Here is a 26,660-nt window from a genome sequence, read left to right on the forward strand (position 1 = left end):
TCCATCCCCGCTCTATTCCTGCCCCGTCCCGCTCCATCCCCGCTCTATTCCTGCCCCGTCCCGTTCCATCCCCGCTCTATTCCTGCCCCGTCCCGTTCCAGCCCCGTTCTGTCCCGCTCCGTCCCTGCTCCATCCCCGCTCCGTGCCGCGGTCATGGGCCGGCCCTGGGCGCTGCTCTGGTGCCTGGGCTGCCTGGGGGGCATCCCGGGCTCCTCCGGGGAGCACTACCGCTACCTGTGGAGGAGCTGCTACCCCTGCTACCTGGGGCGAGCGGGGTACCCCGACCTGCGGCCAGGTACGTGGGGACCAGGAAGGTCCCTGCAGAGCCAGGCTCTTCTCGGATTCTGTGTAGCCGGGCTGGGGCTCCCTGCAGGGCTCTGCCTCGAGGGATTTGTCCCCAGATACCCCAGATCCTGCCGGGTGGAGATCTCAGGCTGGCGGCCACCCAAGTGACAGACTGGTGACCTGACTGTATATACTGTGCTTTGTATGTATGTATGTGCCTCTGCTTTGTATGATTAGACTTCTTTTTGCATTATTATTTTAATATTATAGATAATATATAGTATATTATTATCAATATTGTTATTATTGTTGTTGTTATTATTATTATTCAGTGCATTTCTTACTCTGAAAAAATCAGTTCTGGCAGAGGGGGAGAGAAACAGGAGTTTCTTCACATCTGTTGCTGTCCAGCTGGGTTAAAGATAGCTCCTGTGCCACATTCCTTAAAAAGCCAAATGCATGTGTTTTGTTAGGGTATGTAGATTCAGTTTTTTCCTCAGCTCCAAAGGATCTCATCCCAGTCAAGGGTAAAAAATGAAATTTGCTAAGTTTTTAACATGAAAAAGCGATGCCTTTCTCTGGGTTGCTGGGCTGTGTGAGTGCTGCTCGGTAGATTCTCACACAGGACGGGGCTCAGAGTTCCTTGGGGCTGGGTTTTGTGCACAGGGAATCCTCTGGCAGCAGTGCCTGGAGCTGGGAGCTGGGCATGGCTGGGGGATGCAGGCAGAGGAGCCGTGTCAGGGATCACTGCACTGGAACATTCAGCCTCAGTGTCTTTTGGAAGCCAATTCCCAGCCTGCTGCAGCGTGGGAAGCGCTTGGCCAGACTTCCCATGGAGCAGGTGGAGGGGATGGAGCCCTTGGTGCTCCCATTGCACGTGGCTTTCGTGGGGTGGGAGATGAGGACATGGAGCCAGGTGTGAGTTCTGCCACTGCACCCCCCTTCCCTCTGCGTGTGTGCTCGGCTGCCTCCACAGCAGGAAAAGCTTTGGAGATTTAGAAAATAATAGAGAATATGTGAAGGTTGCTAAAGACTTGGGATGCTTGGGCGTAATGTAGACATCAAGGAATGCATTATCTCATCCTGAGATAATGCTAATAAATAAATGCCCCAAGCAGTCGGTTATAAAGTGATATCAGAATAGTTGTGAGATGTGCCAGACCTTCAGAAAGGGGTGAGTCGCTGCTTTGTTATTTGTAGATCAGATGTTTGTCTCAAACTCAGATTGTGTTTGCTGTTTCCATCTGACTGTGTTGGCTCTAAGTAACTCTCCAAGACAAGTTTCTGAGATCCAGCTTTTGCTGAATCCAACCTTCCCTAACACAGCATTCATCAGATCCTGATCCTGACTCTGCTTCTCTCAGCTCCATGGACAGGTACCTCTGTGCATCCTTGGCTTTATCTTTGGTGTGAGGTACCTCTGAGGCTGAGGGGTTTTCTCACTTTCATCCATCTCATGACTCATCCTAAACTGGTGTCACTGTGGGTTTGGTTAATTTGATTCATTTTTCCTTCACTGCCTGAGCTTCTCCTTGACAGGTAAGAGGAGCACTCTTGGTGTCCTTTTAGAGTCCCAGATGTTGTCTTGGTGTGATTTTTAGGGTCTGTGTGCTGGTTTCCATGCAGTCCCCACAGCCGTGTCCCCTCAGCAGGCAGCTGCCGCGGCACAAGGCTCTGCTGTGTGCACGTCACCAGCGGCTTTGTGCGTGACAGGAGAGAGAGGAGGTGCTTTGTGCAGTAATGCTGTGGCTTTCACAGGGGTCTCGGGTGCCTTGATGTGCCCTGTGTGCACAGCCAGGGCTCTGCTGGGTCCTGGTGTCAGTGTGATGGCTGATGGCAGTGCTGGGTGTTGTGTTCTGACACAGCCACCCTTACAGGAGGAGCTTTGTGCTCTGCTGGGGACTCACAATCCATCATCACGGTGATGTGGGCCTGGTGCTGTGATATCCTCTCTGTGAACCTCTAAAGCAGCCTGAAACCAGCAGAGCTGTTGTTTGATCATATTCCATTAGCTCCTTCAACAGCGACCTGGAGGTTCCGTTCCCAGGTCGGTGTCTGGGAATCTGTTGGCTTCCATGGCATGGCACAGGGATATCTTTCACCCAGAGTGACAGCCTGCCCAGGGAACGGGGTAAAACAGTGATGAAAGGAGGCTGCAGAGGGTGAGAGCAGCAGCAAGTCCAGAGCAAGTCCAGGCGCTTGTTGCTGCGTGCACCTCTGCTCAGCACTGACTAATTCCTAATTGCAGCCCCATCCCGAGGCAGACGGGAGCACAAGTGGGAGCTGGGAGACTCTTCCAGCCCTGGTGCTCCGGGGCAGGAAAAGGTGAGCTGAGGACAAAGCCAGGGACTGAGGCAAAGCAGTGTTTTCACTCCATCAGATTGTTGTAAAGCTGATGCATCCATTCCCCAGGTGCCTTTGGAATCTGCTGCTGAGGATGGCAGAGGTGGTGTGGGAAAGCCCTGGGCATCTCCCACCTGCAGTGGCCTCAATAACTCCCTGCATCTCATTAAGTGCTTTTGGGGATTTCTCAAATGCCTGGTTTAGAATGAGATGAAAGCTGAGTGCTCTGACTGCCCCAAATGGCCTTTTTCTTCCCTCCAGTGAGTCACTCACCCTCCCAGCCATCTTTCCCCAGCCTAGGAGAGGAAAAAACGTTCAGGGTAGCAGAGAGGGGATGAAGCATTGTCCTCTCCCGTAGCCTCCTTGCACTGTTGGACCTTGCCATGCCTGTTTTGTCTGCACACGGGGGTGTGGAATAATAGGGTATCTGAATTCCTCAGGTTATTCATGTTGGGACTGTGTGACACATGCAAGAAATTAAGTAATGCAGAGGGTTTTTTTATTCTAATCTGTCCATAGTGTGGGATGGCTGTGCTCCCCTGCCCAGGAGCAGGGACTGTTGGGTCCTCTCCATTCAGCCTTTTTACTTCTTGAAATTGCTGAATTGTCTTCAACAAACTGGTACTGGAAAGATAAACTCAGTAAATCCCACACATGCTCATCTCAATGGATTTTAATTAGCCTTTTCCCTGCAGCCCTGCTCTGTAATCCAGGCTAATTGCTGCAGGGATTAAAGCCTGGCACTGCTGCTTGGCCAGACAGAGCAAACCTCTGCAGTGCTCCTCCTGCCTGTGCTTCCAGCTGGGATCCATCGCCTCCTCCTCAGCCCTGCAGGGAGATAAACTGCCTGTGTACTAAATATCTAATACTTTGTAGAGCTGCTATTGCCACTTTCTTCCCCCCTACATGTAGCTCTTGTTGGAGATAAATCAGTATTCCTTCTGGAAGGACCTGTGTCTGTTCAGGGATCCAAAGCCATCTCCTCACTCTGTGCCCCTTTTTTTATTTCGGTTTTGTGTTCCTCTTCCCTGTGTTTGATTGCTGTATCACCTGTGTTAGTCCATGTAGGTATCTGAGGTTCCAGGGAGTGTTTCTGCTCAGAGAAGAGGCTGGAATGAGCCTTCCTTGCAGAAGACATGAATCCCAGTTTCTTTACACAGCAGAGATGTTTCCCTGCCCATTGATCCCAGCCCTTGCTGCACTGGGCTCCTGTCTCAGTTGGCTTTGCCTGGTACTCACTGCCCTGTGCATGCAGAGCAGGGCTTGGCAAGCTCTGTCTGGCACGGCTCTGGCTTGCTCAGAGTCAGCTGAAGAGAAGCCTGTATGCTTCTCATTTTCTTTCCTTTGGTAATACTAATTTCAAGCAGATTTTGTCAGCTCTCCAGTAGGAAAATAACCCCGCCGTGCCACGAACCACAGCACACGCAGTGTCACGTAGGGCTCTGGCTCCTGCTGCCAGGACCTGTACCAGGGGCAACGTGACCCTTCACAGAGCTGCTCCTCGTGGCCCTGGGAGCAGCTCCTGCTGCTTCCCAATCCGTGTTCCCGGCTGAGTCGCTCGCTGGTGAGCCTCAGGCACACCTGGAGATGCTGCCGCTGCCAGGGTTGGGTGGTGGATCTGCCCCCTCTCTGCCCCTGGGCACAGTTTTTTTTGGTCACACCACTGTGCAGGGTGTCCCAAAATCTCCCTGGTGCTGCAGAGAAGATCAGAGGGACTCCGGGAGGGGGTGGGTTACGTGGAGCCAGGGGAGGTGATGGGTGATTCTACGGCCACGGCACAAGGAAGGACTGGCTGCTCTCCCAGAGCAGGAGGGGGTTGGGGTGGGGACAGTTCTGGAATCATGGAGATTTAGAAGGTGAAAAGTACAAAGGGGGAAGAGGAGACATGGAGAGAGGAGATGTAAAATTACTGAGTATGAGTAATGGGGTGAAAGTAAGAAGTTTACTCAACACATCACTAAATTTCTTGGACAGTAAATTCTCTATGGTTTCAGATTAGAGTTGAAGGGAAGCAGTGGAATAGTCATTTAAATCCAGACCAAAAAACTTTATTATGCTATGTAAAACCTTCCCAAACCCCAGTTTTCCTATTCTTGAGCTGAATAGAGCCAGTTCTGTGTATTAATAGCTAATCCTGCCCACAGAGATGAGTAGGGAGTGCCTCAGGGCCTCTAGGGCTCTGTAGTATCCCAAATGTGTGCAGAGGAAAATGATTTAATCAGAATTAGGTTGCTTTCACCAGCATCTCAGACTCATGCCATCACATTTTTCTCCTTGAAAAGCTGCTTTGGCTCACTGTTCAGAGAGCATCACTCAAAGCTTATGTTTCACCTCAAAAATCTATTCATTTTCCTTTCTTTCATTGCTAAGTGTCTGTCTTGGAAAAAACAGGAAGAAAATATTAGAACCTCCTAAAAGGTTCAGTCCTCTGAATAAAGGGCTGGCATTACAGAAATGAGCATTTTGCTGGGTTGCTGGAGACCACAGCTGCAGTGGGAGCTCTGCAGGAGGAGCCCAGCATGGCCAGTGTCGCAGGACACCCCAAGACAAGGTTGAGGTTTCTCTGGGAATCACTGCGACACGAGGGCTTTTTATGATCTCTGAGCTTTAGGTTTTAATGTTTTAAGCCTTGCTAAGAAAAGTGTTCTGAGAAAAGAGTAATTCTGTATTATCACTGCAGAGCTCAGAAACACCAACTCAAAACAGGCGTCACCTTTCCCACTTCGCTTCCCGTTCCATTCCTGACCCAGACCTTCCCTTGCTGCTGGCTGATTTTCTTGGCAATTAATCTGACAAACGTAAAAATTGGCTCAGCCAAGCTGCGTTTCTCCTTTCTGTGTGTCCTTTGCCTGCCCAGTGGAGCTGTGGGTGAAGCGGGGCTGGGTTTGGGCACCGGGCGCAGGGCTGGGCACGTTCCTGCACCTCTGGCGTGCGAGGACACGGCCGGGCCCCCACCCTGCCATGATTCACTCGGGAAATGTTTCTTTATCTTCTTAGTAACAGTTGTGGATGGGACGGAGATGGGAACTCAGCTCGGCTCGGGGCGGTCCTCGCTGGGAGGGGCATGGTGAGCTGGAGGTGCAGAAAGTGCAAAGAGAAACACGAGGAGACCCAAAGCTGCTGGAGTTTTTCTCTCCATGGGGAAGGGAATGGCTGGTTGGGTGCTTTGCTGTTCGTGTGGATCTGGATCCCCCCTGTGATCCTTTCCAGTCTCAAAGGTGGTGTAGGTGCACACCTGTGCACCCACAAATGACAGGAATTAAGGAGCTGTGCAGCTCTGTCCACATCATCTCCAAATTTCTGATTATGGCACAGGAAGAAATCTGCTCCAGAAACGTAACATTTCTTTTGATGAGCAAGGAAGTGTAAAATGTGAATTAATTCATTATCTTGGAGTCAGTGGGAAAGGTGACCCCTGTCAGGTGATCAGATGAGGATGGTTTGTGCTGACTGACAAGTAAGATGGGGTTTTTGTGGTTGTTGTTCACTGATTGCAGGTTTGTCCCTGGAATTTCACCAATAGCTTATCTGACTGAACATAACAAAATGGGGCTGATCTTGTTCTCTTTGCTTTAATTCCTCAGATCTGGAGCCCAGCAACAGAGGAGAAATATTCCTGAGCTCAGACACCTTCCTGTCCACTCGCCTGAGTTTTTGACCACTCGTGCCTTGCATTTTTTTTGCAGATGTTGATGAGTGCCAGGTGCACAACGGGGGCTGCCAGCAGCGCTGTGTGAACACCCTGGGCTCCTACTACTGCGAGTGCCAGCCCGGCTTCCGCCTGCACACGGACGGCAGGACCTGCCTTGGTAAGGAATTCCTTGGGAACCTCTTCTTCTTTGCAGCCCTTTTCCTACCAGTAAATCCATGGCACTGTACAGAAAACCTTGATTTCCTCACTCCCACCCATCCTCTGCCTGGAATATGAAATGATGCTGGTGGGTTGTGTGTTGTTCTTGTCCCTGTGTTTTCCCTCAGTTTCTGTCCCTGGGTTCAAAACATTTAGTGCTCTTCCACTGTAGTCATGTGCAACTGGGGCTGCTTTGCTGGCCCAGAGTTTATTCTGGTTTGAGAGAAGTAACTCCCAAGTGCTTTGGTGCCTCTGCTTTCGATACAGGGTAAGTCAAATACGGCATTCTCAGAACAGATACAGAAATAAAATTATGAGAAATCTCAAGTCAGGCTTCATTTTGACCTCAGTATTTTCCCAGCCCATGCTGTGGGCAGCAGATGTGATGGACAAGTGATAATAAATGTGGCTTTGTGGGGAATTGAGGCCATAATAATCCAAAACCTTCTTCTCTGGGATGGTGGTCATGCATCCTCTTGGATGGTGCTTGTCCAACCATCACCATCCAGGCACCAGGTTTGCCCTGCAGCTGATCCTGGGGCCGATTCCTTGAAATGTTATCTGCCAGCCCCAAACTGGAAGCTCAGAGTAGAACTCAGATGCCTCCAGCATTTATGGCTGTTTTAATTAAACCATTTCTCCCCCACAGCTTCATTTGACACATTTTTCCATTATTTGAGGGTTATTTTCATGCAAGTGGAAAGAATTCCTGGGCACTGGTGTTTGCAGAGACCATTTGCTGGGTTTTCTCGGAACACAGTCACTCTCCAGAGTCTTCTGTGCGAGCCTGTGTGTTCCAGTTGGCAATGGCTTTGTGAGCAGGAAAAATCCATCCAGGGAAGATGTACCCACCGTGCCCAGCTCTGCACTGGCGCACATCTGGCCACAGCTGCCTCCAGCACATAATGACACCCAAACAAGTGAGATTTAAGGTGCAAGATCCCCAAGCACCCCATATTTCACTGGAAAAATCCAGAAGGAAGAGGATGGCAAATAAGGGACCAAGCCAGCCCTGGCAGCCTGCTGCTGCTCCAGCCCTGAACTGGAGCGCTCGTGTCGGGGTGACGCGCTGCTGCCGCTCACATGTAAGTGTGCTGTGGTCTGTCATCTCCTAATTGGCCAATCTGGAATATGTTGCTCCTTTTCTTGTGGCATGCAGCAATCCTGCAGCTGCCTGTGCCTTGCAGAATAAATCGTGGGACAGACTGACACGGGGAGTTCCTGGCAGCGCCAGCCCCAGACGATGGAACAGTTTTCAAGGAAAGCATAAAATGGGTCGCTATAGGGAGGAATCTCTTCTTTAAGAGGAATTTGCATCATTTTCTTTCACTCTCCAGGCTTCCCTGCTGGTGTAGCTGATCATTCCCACAGGATCCAGGCAGGCAGAGCTGCCCTGCTCTGGCTGCCTGTGCCCAGTGCTGCAAACCTGCTTTGCATTAAACTTGTGAGCAAGTATTTGCCATAATGTGCAGTGCTGGAATTCATCTGCCAAAAGTGAGGGGTCTCTGTTCATGAAATCCATATCCATAGGAATAAGTGGGGCAGTTTCTGAACCTGTGGGGAGCAGAGCCTGAAGGATCTGGTCTGATCTGCAGTGACTTTGTGGTGCTGGTACCCTTGGGATCCAGAGCACCCAGGAAATCAGAGCAGACCAGGCAAGGCAAATAAAAACCTCTCACTGCTCAACTAGCTAATAATGTTTCTAAAATATCAACAGAGTGGGATCTAAAATGGGGGTTTCTCATTTCAGGACTGGTGGCTTTTCCTCTTTATGCTTTTGTGCCTGTCCATGTGTGTATGTCGCACCTTCACAGAGCCCTGTACTAACCCATTAAACTGGATATGAGGAGGGGTGGAATATCTCTTCTTTCCAAGAGCTCAGAACACAGCTCAGGCTCAGAGGTGACTCCTCTGCTGGTGTTTGTGGCTGTCCTGTTGTACCCACAGACACCAGGCTGCCCTGTGGTCCATTCTGAGGGATTTGGGGTAACTGCTCAGAGCTGCTTTTCTCTTCAAGCTGGGATGTCCTCTCATTTTCTGTAGAGATTCTGTGCTGTTAAAACACAAAATATGGCCACTACTATAGGGAATAGGCCAGGAATGAAGGGAACTGGAGAAAGCATCCCTCCCATCCCTCCCATCCCTCCCATCCCTCCCATCCCTCCCCTTCTGCTCAGGGAACCTTGTAGCTCCACACTGGGACAAGCACAAATTTGGGCTGTAGGAAGCTCCTGACAGCCCCAGTGAGAGTGTTCTGGAGACAGCAAGAGGCCTTTGCAGTCAAGTTTCTAGTTAAGGGCTGTCAAATCACGGACCTAATTCTTTAAATGCTTTCAGGTGCCCACAAAACCCACAAAGGCTGTGATGATGGATTGGCAGTGTTGAGCTGGAGCTCCAGAATTCTCCCAAAATGCGCTGGCGTGGCCAAGGCAGCTCTCCAGGGTTAGCTGGTACCTGGGGCTGTGACTCAGGACAGCACAAAAATGGCTTAAAATCCCCTTCCTGTGCCCAACTCTCAGCCTCTGCTGGAGCTCTGCAGCTCTGTTGTGCAGGATCCTTTTGTTGTGCCTTTGTTCAAATTGCTGCTGAGAGAGGGAGAAAAGGAGCAGCCGCTTCCATTGTGAGTGAAACAGAACAAAGAGAGGCCTTGGGCGTCCTGAAATTACCTCTTTCTTTATCAGAACCACATGGGCAGGAGGCAGGAAGCTGACATCTCCAGGTCCTTCTCCACTGTTTCAGCAGAGGGATGCAGGCCAGGCCAAGGGGTTTAATGGGAGCCAATTGCTTTTGTTGGCCTGCGGAGCAGAGGGATGGTCTGGATTAACACACAACATGTTTCTGGAAGTTGTCTGAGGTTAGGATAAATCAGTTTGGGATTACATGATGGATCCCTATTTATATTAGGAGAACTTCAAATGAAGAAATCTCAGCGATAGGGATGATATAATGAACAGAAGGACCATGCCAGGAGGTTTGTGTGGGCTTGAACTGTGTGTGCAGGGAGTCAGCGACCACGTGTGCTTGCTGGGGCTTTTCATTTTGCAGACAGCTCACACATTTTAGGGAATTTGACTTTTTCTTTGCCCAGTCACACATTTTTCAGCCTTTTCTTAGAATCGATGGGGTTTGTGTGATGCTGCAGAAGGAACATCCTGCTCAGTTCTGGTTACAGCTGCTCACAGTCACTCTCCTGCTTCTGGTGGCAAACCACTTGAATCTGAAGGAAAGGTGAGAAAGAGGAAAGAGGAGAAGCGAGAGGGAAAGTCAGAAGGGCAGCTGGAGGGTGCAGAGATCAGGTATTAAATCCCCTCCTGTGTTAGCTGCTGCTGCATAGATCCACTTCCTGGGTGCAGTCAGCAACAAAAATCTCCTTTCCATCCCTCTTTATCCATTTCCCAGGCCTGAGAGGGTCAGAATCTGGGAGCAGCATCTTCCAGCAGCACAGCACTCCCCTCAGACAGCGGGGCTGGAAGGAACCTCCCTCTCACAGACACTGAAATATCATCTGTGGAAAATCTGTCTGAGCTGTAATTACAAAAATCTGTGTGATGTACAGGATGACACTGAGCTTGGCAGCCTTGTCACAGAAATGTTAAGCTCGGCAGAGCATCTGGGAATGGAAATATTTTTAGAGTGGCTCTGTAAACAGAATAAAAATCCTGAGCAATAATTAAAACAAGGCCAGCAGCAAGGTCTGCTGGCTGTGACTCTGCGAGGAGCCAGCTAAGGAGACCCAGCCTCACACAGGCTCTGTCTCCTGAAATCTCGTGTGGAAGAACCCAGACTTCCAATTTGTTTCATTTGTCTTACAGGAGTTTGTAAGCAGGCTTATAAATTTATTTATTATTTTATTATTTATTTAGATTTCAAATTCATCCAAATAACTGCATCCTGGGAGGTTGTTTTAGACCTAAGATTCATTGGCTTGTTCCATGTTGGCCCAGTGCTTTTCCTGGATGAAGGAATGTTTTGGCAGGCATCAGCATTGTTTGACTTCTTTTTTATTAAAAAAAAAACCTCTCAAACAAGCACATTATTTATGGCTATTTTTGAATATATGTTATTAAAGACTTAAATATATTGGAATATTTTTAAATGACCACCCATCTCTGCTAGAGTTTGAGTAGTGTAACTCTGACCCAGAGCTTTTCAGGAACGTTGAGAATTTCTGTTGTTTCCTTGTAAATGGATTAAAGGAAGCAATGCCAGCACAACTAACATAAACCCCAAGTTCTTGCTCCAGCCTTATGTTTTGTATGGCAAAATTTTGACCCTGTCAAGCTTCTTTTATTCCCCCAAATGTTCTTTAGCCAATTAGAGGAAAAAATGAGAAGTTGAGCTTTTTTAACATTTGGAAGGAGGGTGATCCACAGCTCTGAGTTAAAGCAGATTTTTTTTTGCAGGGGAATGGTGTGCAGAAAAAAATGTAAACATATATTTTTTTGCCTTTATTTTTGTCCTGAGCCAAATACTTGTTTTCTCTAACATACAAAAGCAAGGACCCAACTTGCCTTGGGATTCAGAGGTGTGTTATAAGCAGAGACTTCTGCTGGCAGCTGCTTTCCAGGCTCTCCTGCTTCCAAAGCTCTGGAGGTTGTGGAGGGCACTGTGATCACCTGAGGGATCAGCCTGGGGAAAGATGGTTTTCATTAGAGATATTTTTAGCTTTCCTATAAGATTCCTCTGAGCCAGCACATTAGTTTATTCTGGAGTTTGAAAATTAGGTCAGAAACGTGTGAGACCACAGCTCATCGTTCTGCTCTGCTTATGGGAGCCAGGGCTGGGTTTCCATCCTGGACTGGGGCCAGCTTGAGCCATGTTCCACCAGCCCAGAGGCTTGTGACGCTTTGGTGGCTTCTAAGAGACAGAACAGGGTTTAAAGGCCAATTTCCCAATTCTCATAAGAGACACTTCTCTTTGGAGAAGCTCAGTGCATAAAGAGTTGGGTGGGTTAACTCGGGAGACATCCCCCTCCAAGAGGGGACTTGGATGGCTTTGGAGGCAAGCCATTATCCCACAATGGCTTCTTTACCAGAGTTCATGGATCCAGCTCCAGAAAGTCCTTCCTTGTATTGATTCCCAGCTCAAATTCCTCCTGGATCCAAGGCTGATGGTCCTGGAGAGCTTCAGTAAAAACAAAGCTTCTGACACATTCCCCTGGCTGCTCGCAAGGTGCTCACATCCCAGTTAAACATCCCGCTCCTCTGCTGATCTTGCAGAGACATCCCAGATTACAGGAACAGGAGGAAGCTGTTCCCAGGCTGATTAATGATAGCAGGCTTGTCAGGAGCCCACACGTTGGGTCACGGGGTCTGTTTTGTGCCGTAGCCCAGGCAAAACCTTCTGTTTCCTGAATCTTTGGAATCTGCCGGGCTCCTTGCGCAAGGCCACACAGAAATGCTGTGGCACAGCCAGGAACTCCAGTTTGGAAGCTCAGTTCCCAGTCCTGCCTGCACTGAGGGTGAAATCAGAGCTCCTGCTGCTGTATGTCCGCGTGCTCTGTCTGGGGGACGCTGCTGGTCACAGCATCACGGACCCTGCGTGCCCCAGGTTCCACACAGAAATCTGCTGGTCAGAGCCCTGAGCTGGGGGTTGTTACACCTGGCCCAGGTATGGACACACAGGATCCATCTTAAAACATTTTCCCCAGAGTGTTTGCAGAACTGGCAGTGTCTGCTGGGCCTCGCCCTGTGTGATTGGTGACTTTTGCACATCATGGAGCCACAAACTCAATTTTTGTAACAGGAAAACCTGAATGTGCCTGAGTACAACTCTCTGAGCAGCAATGGCTTGAACCAGCTGTGCCACTGCACAGCAGAGACTGTCCTGAAACAAAAGGATGGGAATTTCAGCAATGGCACAGAAGCCTGGCTGCTGACACGGCACCCTTCGGAGAGGGCGGATGCCTGGGCAGGAAACCTGCTTCCCTCCCATGTAGTGCTGGACAGGACCTGACCCAGCTCCCTGTGTCCTGGAATCACCTTCAGGGAGGGTGCTGGGGCCTCTTATGGTGGGAAAGAACCATTTTAAATTCCTACCCAACACTGTTGAGCTGATCTTGCCTTGAAAGAGCAGGGTGCCCACCGGGCCTGTGGTGGGCGGCCTCTCCTGCACTGCCCACAGGCTTTTGCAGCACCGTGTCCCACTTCACATCCTCCTTGCTCATCAAGTCAGCCATGAACTTGTCACTGAATGTGCTCTAGGCTTAAATTCTCACGAGTTTTAAGCATGTGCAGTCTGCCCTGGTCCTGTGCAAAGGGTGCCCTTTGCTCATGCAGGTGCCATCCTTTTGTGCCAAACCTCATGTCCCTTTGTCCTGCAGCTCTGAACTCGTGTGCCCTGAACAACGGTGGCTGTGAGCACGACTGTGTGCAGGTGACCCTGGCCCAGCACCGCTGCCAGTGCCGGCACAGCCACCAGCTGCACCAGGACGGCAGGCGCTGCGTCCGTGAGTCCTGGGGCGCGCCCGGGGGCTGGGGAGCTTCCAGCTGGGAGCTGCGGGATGGGGATGCTCAGATGTCCAGCAGATCAGACTGGGGGATTTCCAGTAAAAACTCCCTGTGTTTTGTTGCCATGGACATATCCTGCAGCTTGTTCCAAGGGATGGGAAGAGCTGGAGGAGGGTAGCCAACAAAAATGAAATTGAATGGAGGCACAAGCTGCTGTGGGAGTGGAGGGACAGCAGAGTGTGGCAGCAGGGTGGGATCCTCTCCCTCTCTGGCTGACCTATTCCTGGCTCAGGAGGGAGAGGAGCTGAAGGGGACACAACACAAGGTTTTTCTCATTCATAGCAGCTGGCATTCAAAAGGCAGGAAGGAGGGAAGTCCTGACCTGTGAAGTTGCTGTGGAAAAAGGAAGCACTGGGATGTTACAAATGCAGCAGTCAGTGGGGTCTGGAGCATCTGTCCAGGTCCAGGGGCAGGTCAGAGACTGGCAAACCTCTGGGTAGGAGCACATGGAGCAGTTTGCCAGCACTTGCTCTGAAATCTCTGCAGAGGGATGTGCCAGTGCCAAGCCTCTGCTGGAAGGGTTTTATCCAGCTTAATGCCAGCCTTTTGCAGGATTTCACACCTTGTAAATCATCCTGAATGGGTGGAGCAGGGACTCTCTGCCTGGTGCAGAAGAGGTTTTCACAGACCACAGGCTTTCCTGCTGCTCTGTCCCGCTCTCCCACAATGGCACAGGAGGCAGGATCCATGTGGGATGAGCGGGCTCTCTGCTCTGGCTGCAGTGAGGAACCCGTGCGCTGACAGGAACGGGGGCTGCATGCACCGCTGCCACAGCCACCGCGGCCGTGCCCGCTGCGACTGCCACCCCGGCTACCAGCTGGCCCCTGATGGCAAGGCCTGCGAAGGTGAGTGCCCTGCAGAGCTCCCCTGGAGGGAAATCACTGTGTCTCGTGGATGAGGGAGTGCTCAGTGTGAACAGAACAGAGGGGAGCACACGCCTTCCCTTGGATGTCTCGGGTGCTGTCTGTGCGAGAGCCCTGCTCGAGATTCTGCAACAACAGACAGCTGCTCCAGGGGAGGGGGAGGCTGGCCACTGGGGTGAAATTCTTCCCTGAAAGGGTGATCAGGCATTGGAATGGGGTGTCCAAGGAGGTGGTGGAGTCACCATCTTTTATTCTTTATTTAAGAATAAGCTGGATGTGGCACTGACTGCCATGGTCTGATGATAAGGTAGTTTTAGCTCACAGATTGGTCTTGATGATCTCAAAGGTCTTTTCCAGACTAACTGATTCTGTGATTCTGTGAATGTCCCACTGTCATGTGATCCAATCTCCTGAGAAGCTTTACAGCAATTCCAAATTCTTAACTTGGTGTTTTTTTTGGTCTGGACCCCAGTGAAGGGTTTAGCATACAAGAAACCAGTGCGGAACTCAAATATCGTAACAATAGTCCCTTTGCAAGGATGTTTAAGGTTCAGCCTACTTATCCTATGGTTTCTCCCTCTCCCAGATGTGAATGAGTGCCTGACAGGGCTGGCCAAGTGTGCACACCAGTGCCTCAACACCCGGGGCTCCTTCAAGTGCACCTGTAACCCGGGCTACGAGCTGGGGGCGGATGGCAAGCGATGCTACCGTGAGTACCGCGGGCTCAGCCCTGCCCAGCAGGACAGGGCACAGCTGGGCTGCTGCAGGCACATGTTTGCCACTGCCCTCTGGGAATTGCCAGCTCCAAGCTGTGGCAATCTCTGCTGAAGGATTTCACAAACAGTTTTGAGGCGGTTTACTCCCCCACCAAGATAAAAATCTTGGTCTAGTCTTTAAAGTTACCACAAAGCCACTTTAGCTGGTTAAGACAATTGATTTGGAGCCATTTGGCTTCAAATAAGCCAAGTTCTGCTCTTGGGGACTCTGCTGGACTAGCTCAGTCAGCTGCAGATGTGTCACTGGAGGAATTGAGCCAGTGGAGGGATCACATCAAGGAAATAAATAAATTCTGTGATGCAAGAGTGAGCCAGACTGTCCTCACGGCTTTGTGCAGCTGGTGCACCCCAGCAGGGCCAGTCTGAGCCAGAGCCACCAGCCCCTCACAGATGACAGCCACCGTGGCAATTCCCAGTGCTGGCAGCTGGTGTTACTGGGGGCTGTGAGGGTTCCCTTGCAGCTGCTGGAGCTTGGCAAGGGTATGAGGACAAGGCTTTGCAGGCCATAAACGGGGTCTTGAAAGGCATCAGACAGAGCAATTATGGGGCACCAGGATGATGACATGAGATTTAAGAGCCTAAGTATGTACACAGCTTTCTTCTTAGAGACACAGGCAATCTCACACCATAACCACTGATATTGCCCTGGGGTCAGCAAAGCAGCCTTTCCACATGAAAGGTGTTTCTCCCTGCCCTTCCTAGCATGTTTCTTTTAAGCATAACCCTGTTTGTGCTGCTTTAATAAGAAAAGGGAAGAGAGGGATGACAATCATGTTGTGAAATCTGGAAAAAGTCTTTCACTGTGGCACAGCTTTTGTTTTTGACAAGCACAGATCCATTGGGAAGCATCAAGCTCCCTTTCTTTCATCCTCCATGGGTCTGAATGCACAAAAAACTCAGTGTTCTTGAAGGCAGAAATTGTTTTCCTGAGGTTCAGGATTGAGTCAAAGCTCCATGAAACAAGTTCCTTTTAGTTTAAGAAAGCTTAATTAACTAGACAAGTTTACAGAAACCTTGCCAAGCTCAGATGATCTATGGCTGCAATTGATGTTTGTGCCGACCACTTTTGACATGTCAGGAGCTACGATTCTCGCTGTAGGCATCTGGATGTTTCCCTACTTAGCTGTGTTCTGCTGCTCCCATTTCTCCCTGGCACCAGAACAGCTCTGCTCTGAGGCTGAGCCAACTTTTGGTTGGCAGCACATGCTGCTGCTTGGCAGGAGTGGGAGCAGTTTTATCCGCAGCCTGTTCATCCCAGAGATTGTCCAGAGCTTGCTCCACGACCCCGTCCCTAAGAAGCTGCGTGAGATCCAGAGGTTTCTTTTTATACCCCACTTCCCAGCCCAGCAGTGGCCTCTGTGCTGAGCTATTTCCATCCTTTCCCACTGCAGATGCCATCTTCAGCAGGGATGCAGTGCCAGGAGCTGGTGGGGGCACAGCAGCGGGGGCAGGCAGGGGCCAGCGGTGTATGCAGATGTGTCCCACAGGATCCTAACCAGGCTGCCTTTTCCAGGGATAGAGATGGAGATTGTGAACAGCTGTGAAGTCAACAATGGGGGCTGTTCCCACATGTGCCATCACACCAGCTCTGGCCCAGTCTGCACCTGTAACTTTGGCTTTTGGCTGGAAGAGGACCAGAAGTCATGCACTGGTAAGGAACAGGGAAAAGCCAGACTTTGATTTCCACGCACATCCCAGGTAATGGTGAGGATCCCTCTTGGGATCTTAGGTCAGGATCCCTCTTGGCTACCGTGTATGTGCACTTCAAACAGGCTAAAGAGGATAGAAACTGATGGAAAGTGAGAGCAGATGAAATATTGCTCTACTCAAAGATATCCCCAAACTTCTCTCAAGATATACTTGGACAGCACTTATGACTTGGACAGCAATTATGTCTTCCAAACTAATTGATTTTTCCTGGATGAAACTGCCCTAAGCAGGAGTCAGTCAGCTGGGATCACCCTGCTTGTAAGGACACAAAACCTGTAACCACAGTCCCCAACTGGGAATCACAATGAACTTCCCTCAAGGACTCAGGATTCCTCCCTCGATGGGGAGCATGATCTGTTAACACAAAATTCCCTGATTTCAAGAGAAACTTGAGAATCCTGGCTCAGCATTTGGCAGCAGATCAGTGAAAGCTCACCAGAACTAGTCAGGGAGCAGTTTAGCAGTTCCTGTCACCACTCTGCAGTGTATTAACACGCTTTGTTTCTCATTTAGATATCAGTGAGTGTGACACCGGTTCTCACTGTTGTCAGCAGGACTGTTACAATTACCCTGGGGGCTACGAGTGCTCCTGCCATGCTGGGTACAGGCTCAGCACTGACGGCTGTGGCTGTGATGGTGAGTGCCAACAGCTCACTGGGCTCCAGGCATACACAGGGAATAGGTCCCTCCACATCTAATTTGCCTGTTGTCACTCTCCTCGGTTTGTTCAGGGTTGGGCAGCTCAGGTCTAACCCCTACACTAAGCCCAGCCCAACTGGAGAGGGACTGTGGGATTTTTGAACGTATTGAGGTCAGATTGGGCTAACTCAGAGTGAGCTGGCCCAGGCTTGACCCCATTAATTCACAAAAACCATTTGATGTTCAACCCCAAAGGGCAGCACTGCCCATCACTTTCACCCAAGGGATAAGGATAAATAACAGTGTCTGTATAATACACAGCCAAGATGGTGACTAATGAAACTTTTAATTAGAAGAACAAGAAATCGTCCTACCTGGTTGCCAACAGCCAGGCATTTCCTCCAGTTTCTCCTAGCTCCTACCAGTTTTCCTGCCAGCTTTCTGATGAGCCACCTTCTCAACAGAAAGAATGTGGGGTAAAAAACCCTCTAATAATTGTTCTCACTTCCAAAGTTCTCAACATTTCCCAGGGGAAGGAGCCAAACACACCCACCTGTTCCCACACAATTAATAATGGATGGGAACTGAAGCCCAGCACATTTTTTGTTGAAACCCAGGCATCCCTAATCCCTGAGGTGGTTTAACTCCATTTTTAGAGTCGATGGCTTTACATATTTAGCAGAGAGGATGCCACCAGCCTATTACTGCTGCATGGCCAGGCATGGCTGGGTCCCTGTCACTGCTCCTGTCCCACTGGAGTGTCCCATCCTTTGTAGATGTGGATGAGTGCTCTGCAAACAACGGTGGGTGTGAACACACATGCCAGAACCAGCCAGGGTCATTCCAGTGTGGCTGTGACATTGGGCACAAGCTGGATGAAGACAGAAGGAGCTGCATCGGTAAGTGCCTCATCTGAGCTGCCTCAGCCCGGGCAGTGGGTCCCTCCTCTGCCTCCTGTATGAGCCAGGAGCAGCTCCTTAGCCCTGCACCTCACCTCTTTCAAATCCTTCCCAGCACCTGAGCAGTGGCAGTGCCCCACCCCAGCCCTGGAAAGCTTTCCCAGACAGGACCAGTCCTGTTTCAGCCTCGTTCACAGCACGGTCCAAAGAAGTCCAGGGAGTTTTGGCACAGCTACACCTCCAATAGCTACACTGCCTGCAGTGATGGCTCCACGTTAAACACAGAGCCAGAGCCCCTTCCACAGTCACCAGCCTCTACAGCTTTTCCTTATAAGAAATAATAGATTGTTTATTTGTAGCACTACAGAGATCTTGAGGTCACCTATCTGACCTGGGCCCACTCTAGGCAAAAAAATCCCTGAACAAACAACCTGGGAAAGTTTTAGAGGTGTCAGAACAGGGCAAGATCAGTGCTGCAAACCTGAGACCTGCAGAGAGTTCTGGTTTCCCTTTGCTGTTGCAGAGCTCCTGTCCCACTGTTCACCCCCAGAGACCTTGTTTCCTTCCCCACTGTGATGCTGTCACCTCTGTCCCTGCTCCCCCAGCCACAGAGGACACGGTGGAGGCCCTGGATGGCCGGCGCCCCGTCATCCGCCCCATCCCTCACGTCGCCATCCTGCGAGATGAATTCACCCAGCTCTTCAACGATGACTACGAGGAAGAGGAGGAAGAGATGGAAGCACGAGGGGAGCACACGCTGTCAGAGAAATTTGGTGAGCATTTTGCAGCAGCAGTCAGTGCCATACTTTTCTTGGAGCTTTCAGGAATAACGGTGCAGGCTGGGTTTGTTTGTCTGGTGAACACACCGGGCCTGTTGAGTGCCTTTTCTGTGCTTATCTCTGCCACAGCCTCCACACGGGGCTTTCTCTGCCCATACTCCCCAGGATGCTGCAGCAGCCTCGGGGAGGTTCTCACCTGTGGTGCCTCTCTTTGCAGTCTGCCTGGAGCACACGTTTGGCCCCGACTGCAGCCTGACCTGTGACGACTGCGAGAACGGAGCCACCTGCGGTGCCGAGGGCAGCGGCTGCCACTGCCCGCCCGGCTGGACCGGTGTGCTCTGCAACCAGAGTGAGTGGCAGCTCTGGCCTCTGCTCTGGGGCATGCAGATGCAGCGCTGTGAGGCTGTGAGGCTGAGCCTCATCTCCCTCTCCCTCCCCAGCTTGCCCAGCCGGCACCTTCGGCAGCAACTGCAGCCAGAGCTGCCGGTGCCAGAACGGTGGCACGTGTGACCCTGCCACCGGTGCCTGCCGCTGCCCGCCCGGCGTGGCTGGAGAGCTCTGCCAGGATGGTGAGTCCAGTGTCCCCTCACCCTGCCTGTGGTGCTGGGGGCCATCCCTGTCCTCCTCCTTCCTGGTGTCAATGTTTTAGCAGAGATTTGCCACCACTGGATAAATGGGTGTTCTGGCCATCTCTGATGCCGCTCTCAGATGTCTCAGATGTGCTTCTCTGAAGCCTGGAAGTGTTTGCTATGGGGTTCCCTACACTGGTCCTTTTGTAGCTGCTCATTAGCCTCTTTCAGCTCTCTTGTTGAACCATCCCAGGGAGAGCAGCTCAAGCACATTCCTGCTCCATCTGATTCCATCAGCCACTGGGTCTTTTGTGGAAAAATGTCATTTTAAAAAGCAAAAGAAGTGGTAAATGACATTCTTCCCCCATGAAACAGTGCTCCAGGTGTTCTGTCTTGTCTTTGCACTCAAAGACCTTTGCAGTCCCTGCTCATCCATGACTGTGGGCAGAGATCTCTATTTCATGGGGCATTCAGTGGCAGACACAGGAAAGACTGTCGAACCCACAATTTCCATGGTTAATTTCCATGGAAACCGTGGAGGCATTTTCCACCCAAAGCATTGGAAAGCTGTGACTGCAGTAGTTACCCAAAGTACCCAAAGGAGTGGTGGTGATGCTCATTTCTCTTCCAAAGGGTTAAAATTTGGGGGACATAATTTAAAAACCAGAAAGAGACAGACAATCAGATTCAGACAAAAGGACTTCAGTCACATGTTGGGAGCATATGGGAACTATTACTGAAGGAGAAGAGTGAAGCAGAATGCAAATGAGCACAAGAGATACCTCGACCTTTTCTTTCTGTAGGAAGTAGGTGATTGAGTGGGACAGAGAGAAAACAGGAAGGTAAAATTAAAATAAGCAATACAGAATTGCTCTGTTGTCCCAGGGTGGCATTTCCTCTTCTCCTCTGTTTGTTGGGACAAGGCACGTGCTGCTGGGCAGCTGCTGACCTGAGCACTCTGCTGACACAGCCTGTCTGCCATGTGCTTCCAATATTGAGATCTTTAGCATAACAGAGAAAAAACAATACTTTTATTCACTTAATAGTGCAAATATCCCTGTGGCTTTTCAACAGGAGCAGCCTCATGGGTTTCTTCCTCACAGAGGATGGCCTTGACCCCTTGAAGCCCTGTGGGTGGGTTATTTCTGTCCCAACCAGCAGAGTTGCTGGTCACAGTGAGGGCAGAGCTGTTGGGTGCCCTGGAGCACCACGATGAGTGGCAGCAAGTGACATCCCCTGTGACACTGCACAGCTGATTTGGAGCTGGTGCAGGGAATCTGATCTCTCTCCCCATTGCTGCATCACTTCCCTCAGTGCATCCCTGGCCTCACACAGCTCTGGTTCCCGTGTGTTTCTCTCAATTTAAATGATCTGCTGAAACCGGCTCGTGTTCCCAGGAAACCTCTCTCTGTTCCTAGGGTGCCCCAAGGGGTTTTTCGGGAAGCACTGCAGGAAAAAGTGCAACTGTGCCAACCGAGGTCATTGCCATCGGATTTACGGAGCCTGTCTGTGCGATCCCGGCTTGTACGGCCGCTTCTGCCACTTGGGTACGCTTGTCCCCCTCCTCGTGGTTACCTGTGGGTTCCAGCCTCTCTGTGAAGGAGGTTTCTGCCCCTCGCCCTGGGTCGCTGACCAGCTCTTCCCTGTCCCTGCAGCGTGCCCCAAGTGGGCGTTTGGGGCCGGCTGCTCGGAGGAGTGCCAGTGCGTGCAGCAGAACTCGCGGGACTGCGACGCCAGGGACGGCTCCTGCCGCTGCAAACCCGGCTACCGCGGCCAGCGCTGCGAGCACAGTGAGTGAGGCACACACTCACACAGACCTTGCAGGTCATCAAGCCCAACACCACCTCATCACCCTGACCATGGCACTGAGTGCCACATCCAGGCTTTCCTTAAACACCTGCAGGGACACCGTGACTCCACCACCTCCCTGGGCAGCTCATTCCAACACCTGACCGCTCTTTGGGAAGAACTTCTTCCTTATGTCCAGCCTGAGCCTCCCCTGGCACAGCTACAGCCTGTGTCCTCTCCTTCTGTTGCTGCTCCCTGGGAGCAGAGCCCGATCCCCCCTGGCTGCCCCTCCTGTCAGGGAGCTGTGGGGAGTGATGGGGTCTCCTCTGAGCCTCCTCTTCTCCAGGATAAACACCCCCAGCTCCCTCAGCTGCTCCTCACAGGACTTGTGTTTCAGACCCCTCACCAGCCTTGCTGCCATTCTCTGGGCACACTCCAGCCCCTCCATGTTCTTCCTAAATTGGGGGCCCAGAACTGGACACAGAACTCGAGGTGTGGCCTCACCAGTGCTGAGCACAGGGGAAGAATCCCTGCCCTGCTCCTGCTGGCCACCCCATTCCTGATCCAGGCCAGGAGCCATTGGCTGTCTTGGCCACCTGGGCACACTGCTGGCTCATGCCCAGCCTGCTGTCCATCAGTGCCCCAGCTCCCTTTCTGCCTGGCCGCTGTCCAGCCACTCTGTCCCCAGCCTGGAGCGCTGCAGGGGCTGTTGAGGCCAAAATGCAGGACCCAGCACCTGGTCTTGTTAAATCTCATACCCCTGGATTTTTCCCATCTATCTAGCCTGTCCATGTCCCTCTGCAGAGCCCCCCCACCCTTCAGCAGCTCCATATTCGCACCCAGCTTGGTGTCATCTGGTGTCATTCTGTTCCCATGAAGCACCCTCAGAGCTTTCTCCTCCCATGACCTCTTTTCCCCATTAATTTTCTCAGGGGAAAGCTCTGCTTGCTTTCCAGCCTCCCAGACTGTCTCACCTCTTGCTCACTCAGGAGCACACCATGCAAGTAATTTCAGAGCTTCTTTCTCTCTAATTATGGTTGCTCACAGGCTGTGACCCTGGGTATTACGGGGATGGCTGCAAGAAGAGGTGTAGCTGCCCTCCAGGAGTGCCCTGTGACCCTGTCACTGGGGAGTGCCACAAAGAGTGTCCCCCTGGCTACCACGGCGAGCACTGTGACCAAGGTAAGGCAGTGCCATACAGGGCAGCTCTGTGTGTGCTGGAAACTCACCAGTCCTCACAATTTCGCTTCACAAAATGACACAAAAGCACTTCCAGAATCCCCTGAGAGTCCCAGCCCACTGCAGATGATCTGATGGGTGGCCAGTAGAGACCTCAGGGGACACAGGAGCTGCCATCCACAGGTCTCTGAGACGCTGCTGCCTCTTTAAAGTGGGAGAGAGAATTCCTTGTATAAAACAAGCCTGATTCAGAAAAGGAGAACAAGGTCTCACTTCACCCTTCCACTGGACATCTCTGTTGGTAGATGGAGGTGATTGGGATCTAATTATCTTTCCCTGGCCTTGATGTCTTTTCCCTTCCTGGCAATCCCTGCCTAGCACAAGAGTATCATATTTTCTACTCTGTTCTCCATTCCTTATTGAAACTCTGCTTCATCTGCAAGTGAAAATGAGTATTTTACATTTAATTTACATTAGGATTCAAGCTTCTGCCTCTGTATGAACCTCCAAGAGCAGTTTTGTGCTCTTGCCATGAAGGACCAGTTGATGGGATGGTGATTAACTGCCCAGCTCTGTGTATGTCTGTGTCCAATACTCAGGCTCTGAGGGTGCAGATTTCAAGATCCTGGGGTGGTTTGTGTGCCAGAGAATTTCACTTTGGGCAGACAAAGGTGCTTTGAGAGAACCTAAAGGCAGTGAGTCATTGGCACGAGGTGATGATTACAAAATATGAACACAGTGCTTGGAAAAGATTAAATTCTGCCAACCACAGAGCTGAATGGCGACTGAAAAATCAACCCACTCCTGCTCTTGTGAGGCTGGGGCCTCCTGAACCCACTTCAGCTGGTTGGGTCCTGCAGAAAATGCAAAAGGTTGGACACTTGAAGACAGATTGCAGCAGCAGAAGACACTACATGGAGAGGTTGGAAGTGGCCAGCATCTGGATTTTGACTGGAGCATCCAGGGAGTTTCTGCACTAACAGATGTTTAGCCAAGAACTGCCTCACCACAGCCCAGAAGTTGAAACCATCAGCCTCATTGATCTGCCAGCACAGGGTCATGGTGCAGAGCCCCATCTCTGACAGGGCTTGGTCTGAACAAGAGCTGCAGAAAGCAGCAAAAATCCCAATGCGAGCGCTGCCATAGTGCTGGCAGGAGAGATGGGAGCAGCTCCTGCAGGGCTGTGTTCCCTGGCAGGGTCTGCCAGCCCTGAGCCCCCGTGCTGGGATGCTGTGGCCCCTGGAGCCCCTGGAGCCTTGTCAGGCTGGGTGCTCCCGCTTGGGTTATTTTTAAAAAGGGTAAGAAAGGAGCTGAAGGCTGTAGGGGGGAGTCACAGGAAATAACACAAATATTTGTATAGAAATAGTAGGCTCTTGGCTGTTGTTTGGATCTGGAAATTATTAAAGGGTGAAGACAAACATCTGCCATCAATTAGCAAAGAGGAGGAATAACAAAAACTCCACTGTGTCACTGGAAATCGAGGCGCTGCGTTTCCTCCGCGGTTTGTCAGTGCCGGTGTGTTCGCCTCTGCTGAAGCTTTACAGAACCTTGGCTTTGGTGAGCATGGAGCTCTTGTGGGGGACTCAGAGAGGATTTAAGGATCTTTGGTCTGGGGCCCTCAGTTTGCATGTCACCAGCTGGTTGCTAAATTGTGGCAGTGGATACAAAGATCAAACTGAGCTGGGATCAGCAGAACCATGCTGGCATCCAGAGCAGAGGGAAGGAAAAGCATTTATCTCTCCTGTGGAGAAGGATTGCCTTTTTCCTGCTTTCCATCTGTGTCCTACCTCAAACCTGGCTGCTTCTTAAAATCCTGTGCTCAGATCCTGGAGGCATTCAGGCAGGGAGGTAAAACCCCTCACAGCATCTTGGGCTGGTTTGGTGTGGGGCTGTAACCCCGGTGTCCTGCACCCCAGCCCAGAGACAGCAGGGTGGCTTGGGCAGAGTCCTTGTCCAAAGACTGGAGACCAGTTTGGCCTCAGCTTTTGGGGATGTGAGTGGTCACTCCTGCATGAAGAAATACTTGGAAGGACACGCAACAAGAGAGAAGTGTCAGGCAGACAGAGTAAGGCAATGCTGGGGGTGGCCAGTGTGGCTCAGAGTGATCACACCCAGGCTCACAGAATCATTAATGTTGGAAAAGACCTTCAAGATCACCAAGTCCAACCTTTGAGCAAACACCACCAAGCCCATTAAACCATGAGCACAGGTGGGAACCTCTCACAGCTGGGCTATTCCCCACACATCCAGAGGCTCCTTTAGCCTGCAGGGCCGGCTTGGGAAAATGCTCTTGGGCAACTTGGGGGGGGGGAAGTTCTGACCTGGCTGTTCTTCCACAGAGTGCCCTGAGGGGACATTTGGGCCAGGCTGTCGACATCCCTGTGCCTGTGGAGAAGCATCTTGTGACAGGAGCACAGGGCAGTGCCACTGCCCACCTGGCCGGACAGGACATGACTGTGCCCAAGGTGAGCATGGGCAGCAGAGCAAGCACTCAGGGATTTTGCTGTAGAGGGAGGGATTTAGGTGTAGACCTATTACTTTTCTTTTACTAAAATTCATTTTATAAACCCTGAGTGCAGTTAGAATCATCTTAGTGGGAAATTAGAAAAAAATCACAGCTTTTGTTGGTGAGTCTTAAACAACACAATGAAAAAGATGAAGATGTTTTTGGTCGTCACAGTCCTCAATGTAGGAGAGGAACCTTCCTTTATTGATGCATGTTTTTAATTGCCTTCACCAGATTACTCTTTAACTGCTGGAAAACTAGAGAGTCTAAAATTGAAAGTTTTTGCATGATTCTGCAGTATTGCAGCAGCTGGAAGGTATTAGTCACATAGAGATGTCCTGCTCCTAAGAGTTTAGCTGAGCAACAAAACTATGTGCGCAGAGTGCTTACCATACATTTCAAGCTGCCTTTTTTCCAGGCCCTGGAGCAGCTTAGGACTAGTTGGAGAAGGATTTTTTCCCTGGTTTTAGCAGTTTTAGCCTTTTGCTCCTTCTCTCCAACTCCCAGAGGGTTCTGGAGCAGTGACTGATGTGCTGTCCATGGTGTGACGGCAGCTACAGAGTCCCTGTGCCAGCAGCAGCATTTCCCACTGAGGAGCCCTTGGAGCTCCCTGCCAGTGGATGCAAATCCAAAATTGGCATGAAAATCCTGGAGTGAGCTCAGAATAGCACTTAGAGAGGGCTTGCACGCTGCCTGTGGAACAGGCACGGCCGTGCTGTGCTCTCTGGCAGCCGCGTGCTGTGAACAAAAGTCCACGTCTTGCATGAGCACAGCAGGGAGGGCCAGAGGGAACCCCAAAGGTCAGACATTTCCCTCTGCCACCTCGGCTCTGATCCCGGTGCCGTGTGTTCTCTGTCTGCTCACTCTCCAGCTTGTCCTGAGGGTCTCTGGGGACTGGGCTGCCAGGAGATCTGCCCTGACTGTGCCAACAATGCCAGCTGTGACCCTGCCACAGGAGCCTGTCTGTGCCAGCCTGGCTACACCGGCCAGCGCTGCCAGGATGGTGAGTGCAGGCTGGGGTGGGTCCCTCAGCTGGATGTCCATCTCCAGCTGGGATGGGGCTTTTTCAGCTGAGCTGTAGCATCTGCTGCAGCAAGTGGAGCATCCAGTGACTGACTAGGCACTGCCATGTGCAGCAGGGCAGGCTGAGCACTGTGTACATCTCTGTTTCCTCACTCATTGGGGTGCAGGCTGGGCACTACAAAGTCCCTCTAGCCCCATCTCCACTGGGGAAACTTCTGCAGCAGGAGAAAGGAAGACAAAATGCTGAGCCCCTCGTCCCGTTCAGCACCTGCACTCGTGAGCTGTGTCAGAGCTGTGTCAGTGCTCGCGGCTCTGCCGAAACACCGTGGTACCCAGCGGCTTCTCTGAGGGCCAGGGTTCCAACAGCCACCTGCATTCCGTCCCTGTTTCCCTTGGCAGTGTGTCCACCCGGCTGGTTCGGCCCTGCCTGCCAGCTGAGCTGCAGCTGTGGGAACGAGGGGCATTGCCATCCGGTGACGGGGACGTGCAGCTGCCCACCCGGCTGGACAGGGCACCACTGCCAGCGAGGTACGGCTGCTGTGCTCCTGGGCCTCTCTGACCTGTGCCAAGCTATGCTGCCGTCGCTCCATTCTCATCTTCCTGCTGTGCCTCTGCCAGGGAAATCTCTCAGAAATCCCTTTGGTTCCTTCACTCTGTCTGTGCGGTGCTGGCAGTGCCACTGGCCTCTCTGCAGCCGTGTTTGTCCCTGTGCCCAAGGCATGTTGTGCCCAGTGGAAAAGGCAGCGCTGTGCCCATGCCATGCTCTCAGGTACACACCAATGATGGGCTCCTGCTGTTTTTCCAGCCTGTGACCTGGGGCACTGGGGCCCCGACTGTGCCCACACCTGCAACTGCAGCAACAGCGACGGCAGCTGCAGCGCCGAGACCGGGCAGTGCCTGTGCGAGGCCGGGTACACGGGCCCCCGCTGTGAGCAGAGTGAG

General features: G+C 51.5%; 1 protein-coding gene across 2 annotated transcripts in view; it reads left to right on the forward strand.

Moving 5' to 3' along the window:
- MEGF6 (multiple EGF like domains 6) overlaps positions 1 to 26,660 on the forward strand; it is a 76,747-nt gene that overhangs the window by 40,106 nt on the left and 9,981 nt on the right. The window contains exons 1-18 of one of the 2 annotated variants that reach the window (XM_015648113.2): positions 7 to 295; positions 6,315 to 6,437; positions 12,801 to 12,926; positions 13,710 to 13,832; positions 14,437 to 14,559; positions 16,140 to 16,277; positions 16,850 to 16,972; positions 17,752 to 17,874; positions 18,480 to 18,647; positions 18,871 to 19,002; positions 19,094 to 19,222; positions 20,641 to 20,769; positions 20,878 to 21,012; positions 22,058 to 22,192; positions 24,529 to 24,654; positions 25,567 to 25,698; positions 26,118 to 26,246; positions 26,524 to 26,655. In XM_015648113.2, the coding sequence (XP_015503599.1) occupies positions 154 to 295; positions 6,315 to 6,437; positions 12,801 to 12,926; positions 13,710 to 13,832; positions 14,437 to 14,559; positions 16,140 to 16,277; positions 16,850 to 16,972; positions 17,752 to 17,874; positions 18,480 to 18,647; positions 18,871 to 19,002; positions 19,094 to 19,222; positions 20,641 to 20,769; positions 20,878 to 21,012; positions 22,058 to 22,192; positions 24,529 to 24,654; positions 25,567 to 25,698; positions 26,118 to 26,246; positions 26,524 to 26,655 (2,368 nt within the window). In that variant the 5' untranslated portion in view covers positions 7 to 153. Of the gene's footprint in view, positions 1 to 6; positions 296 to 6,314; positions 6,438 to 12,800; positions 12,927 to 13,709; positions 13,833 to 14,436; positions 14,560 to 16,139; positions 16,278 to 16,849; positions 16,973 to 17,751; positions 17,875 to 18,479; positions 18,648 to 18,870; positions 19,003 to 19,093; positions 19,223 to 20,640; positions 20,770 to 20,877; positions 21,013 to 22,057; positions 22,193 to 24,528; positions 24,655 to 25,566; positions 25,699 to 26,117; positions 26,247 to 26,523; positions 26,656 to 26,660 lie in introns of those variants that run through there. The other variant, XM_015648112.3, reaches the window with a different exon arrangement.

This window comes from Parus major, chromosome 21, assembly GCF_001522545.3.
Source record: "Parus major isolate Abel chromosome 21, Parus_major1.1, whole genome shotgun sequence".
NCBI classification, from domain to species: Eukaryota; Metazoa; Chordata; class Aves; order Passeriformes; family Paridae; genus Parus; species Parus major.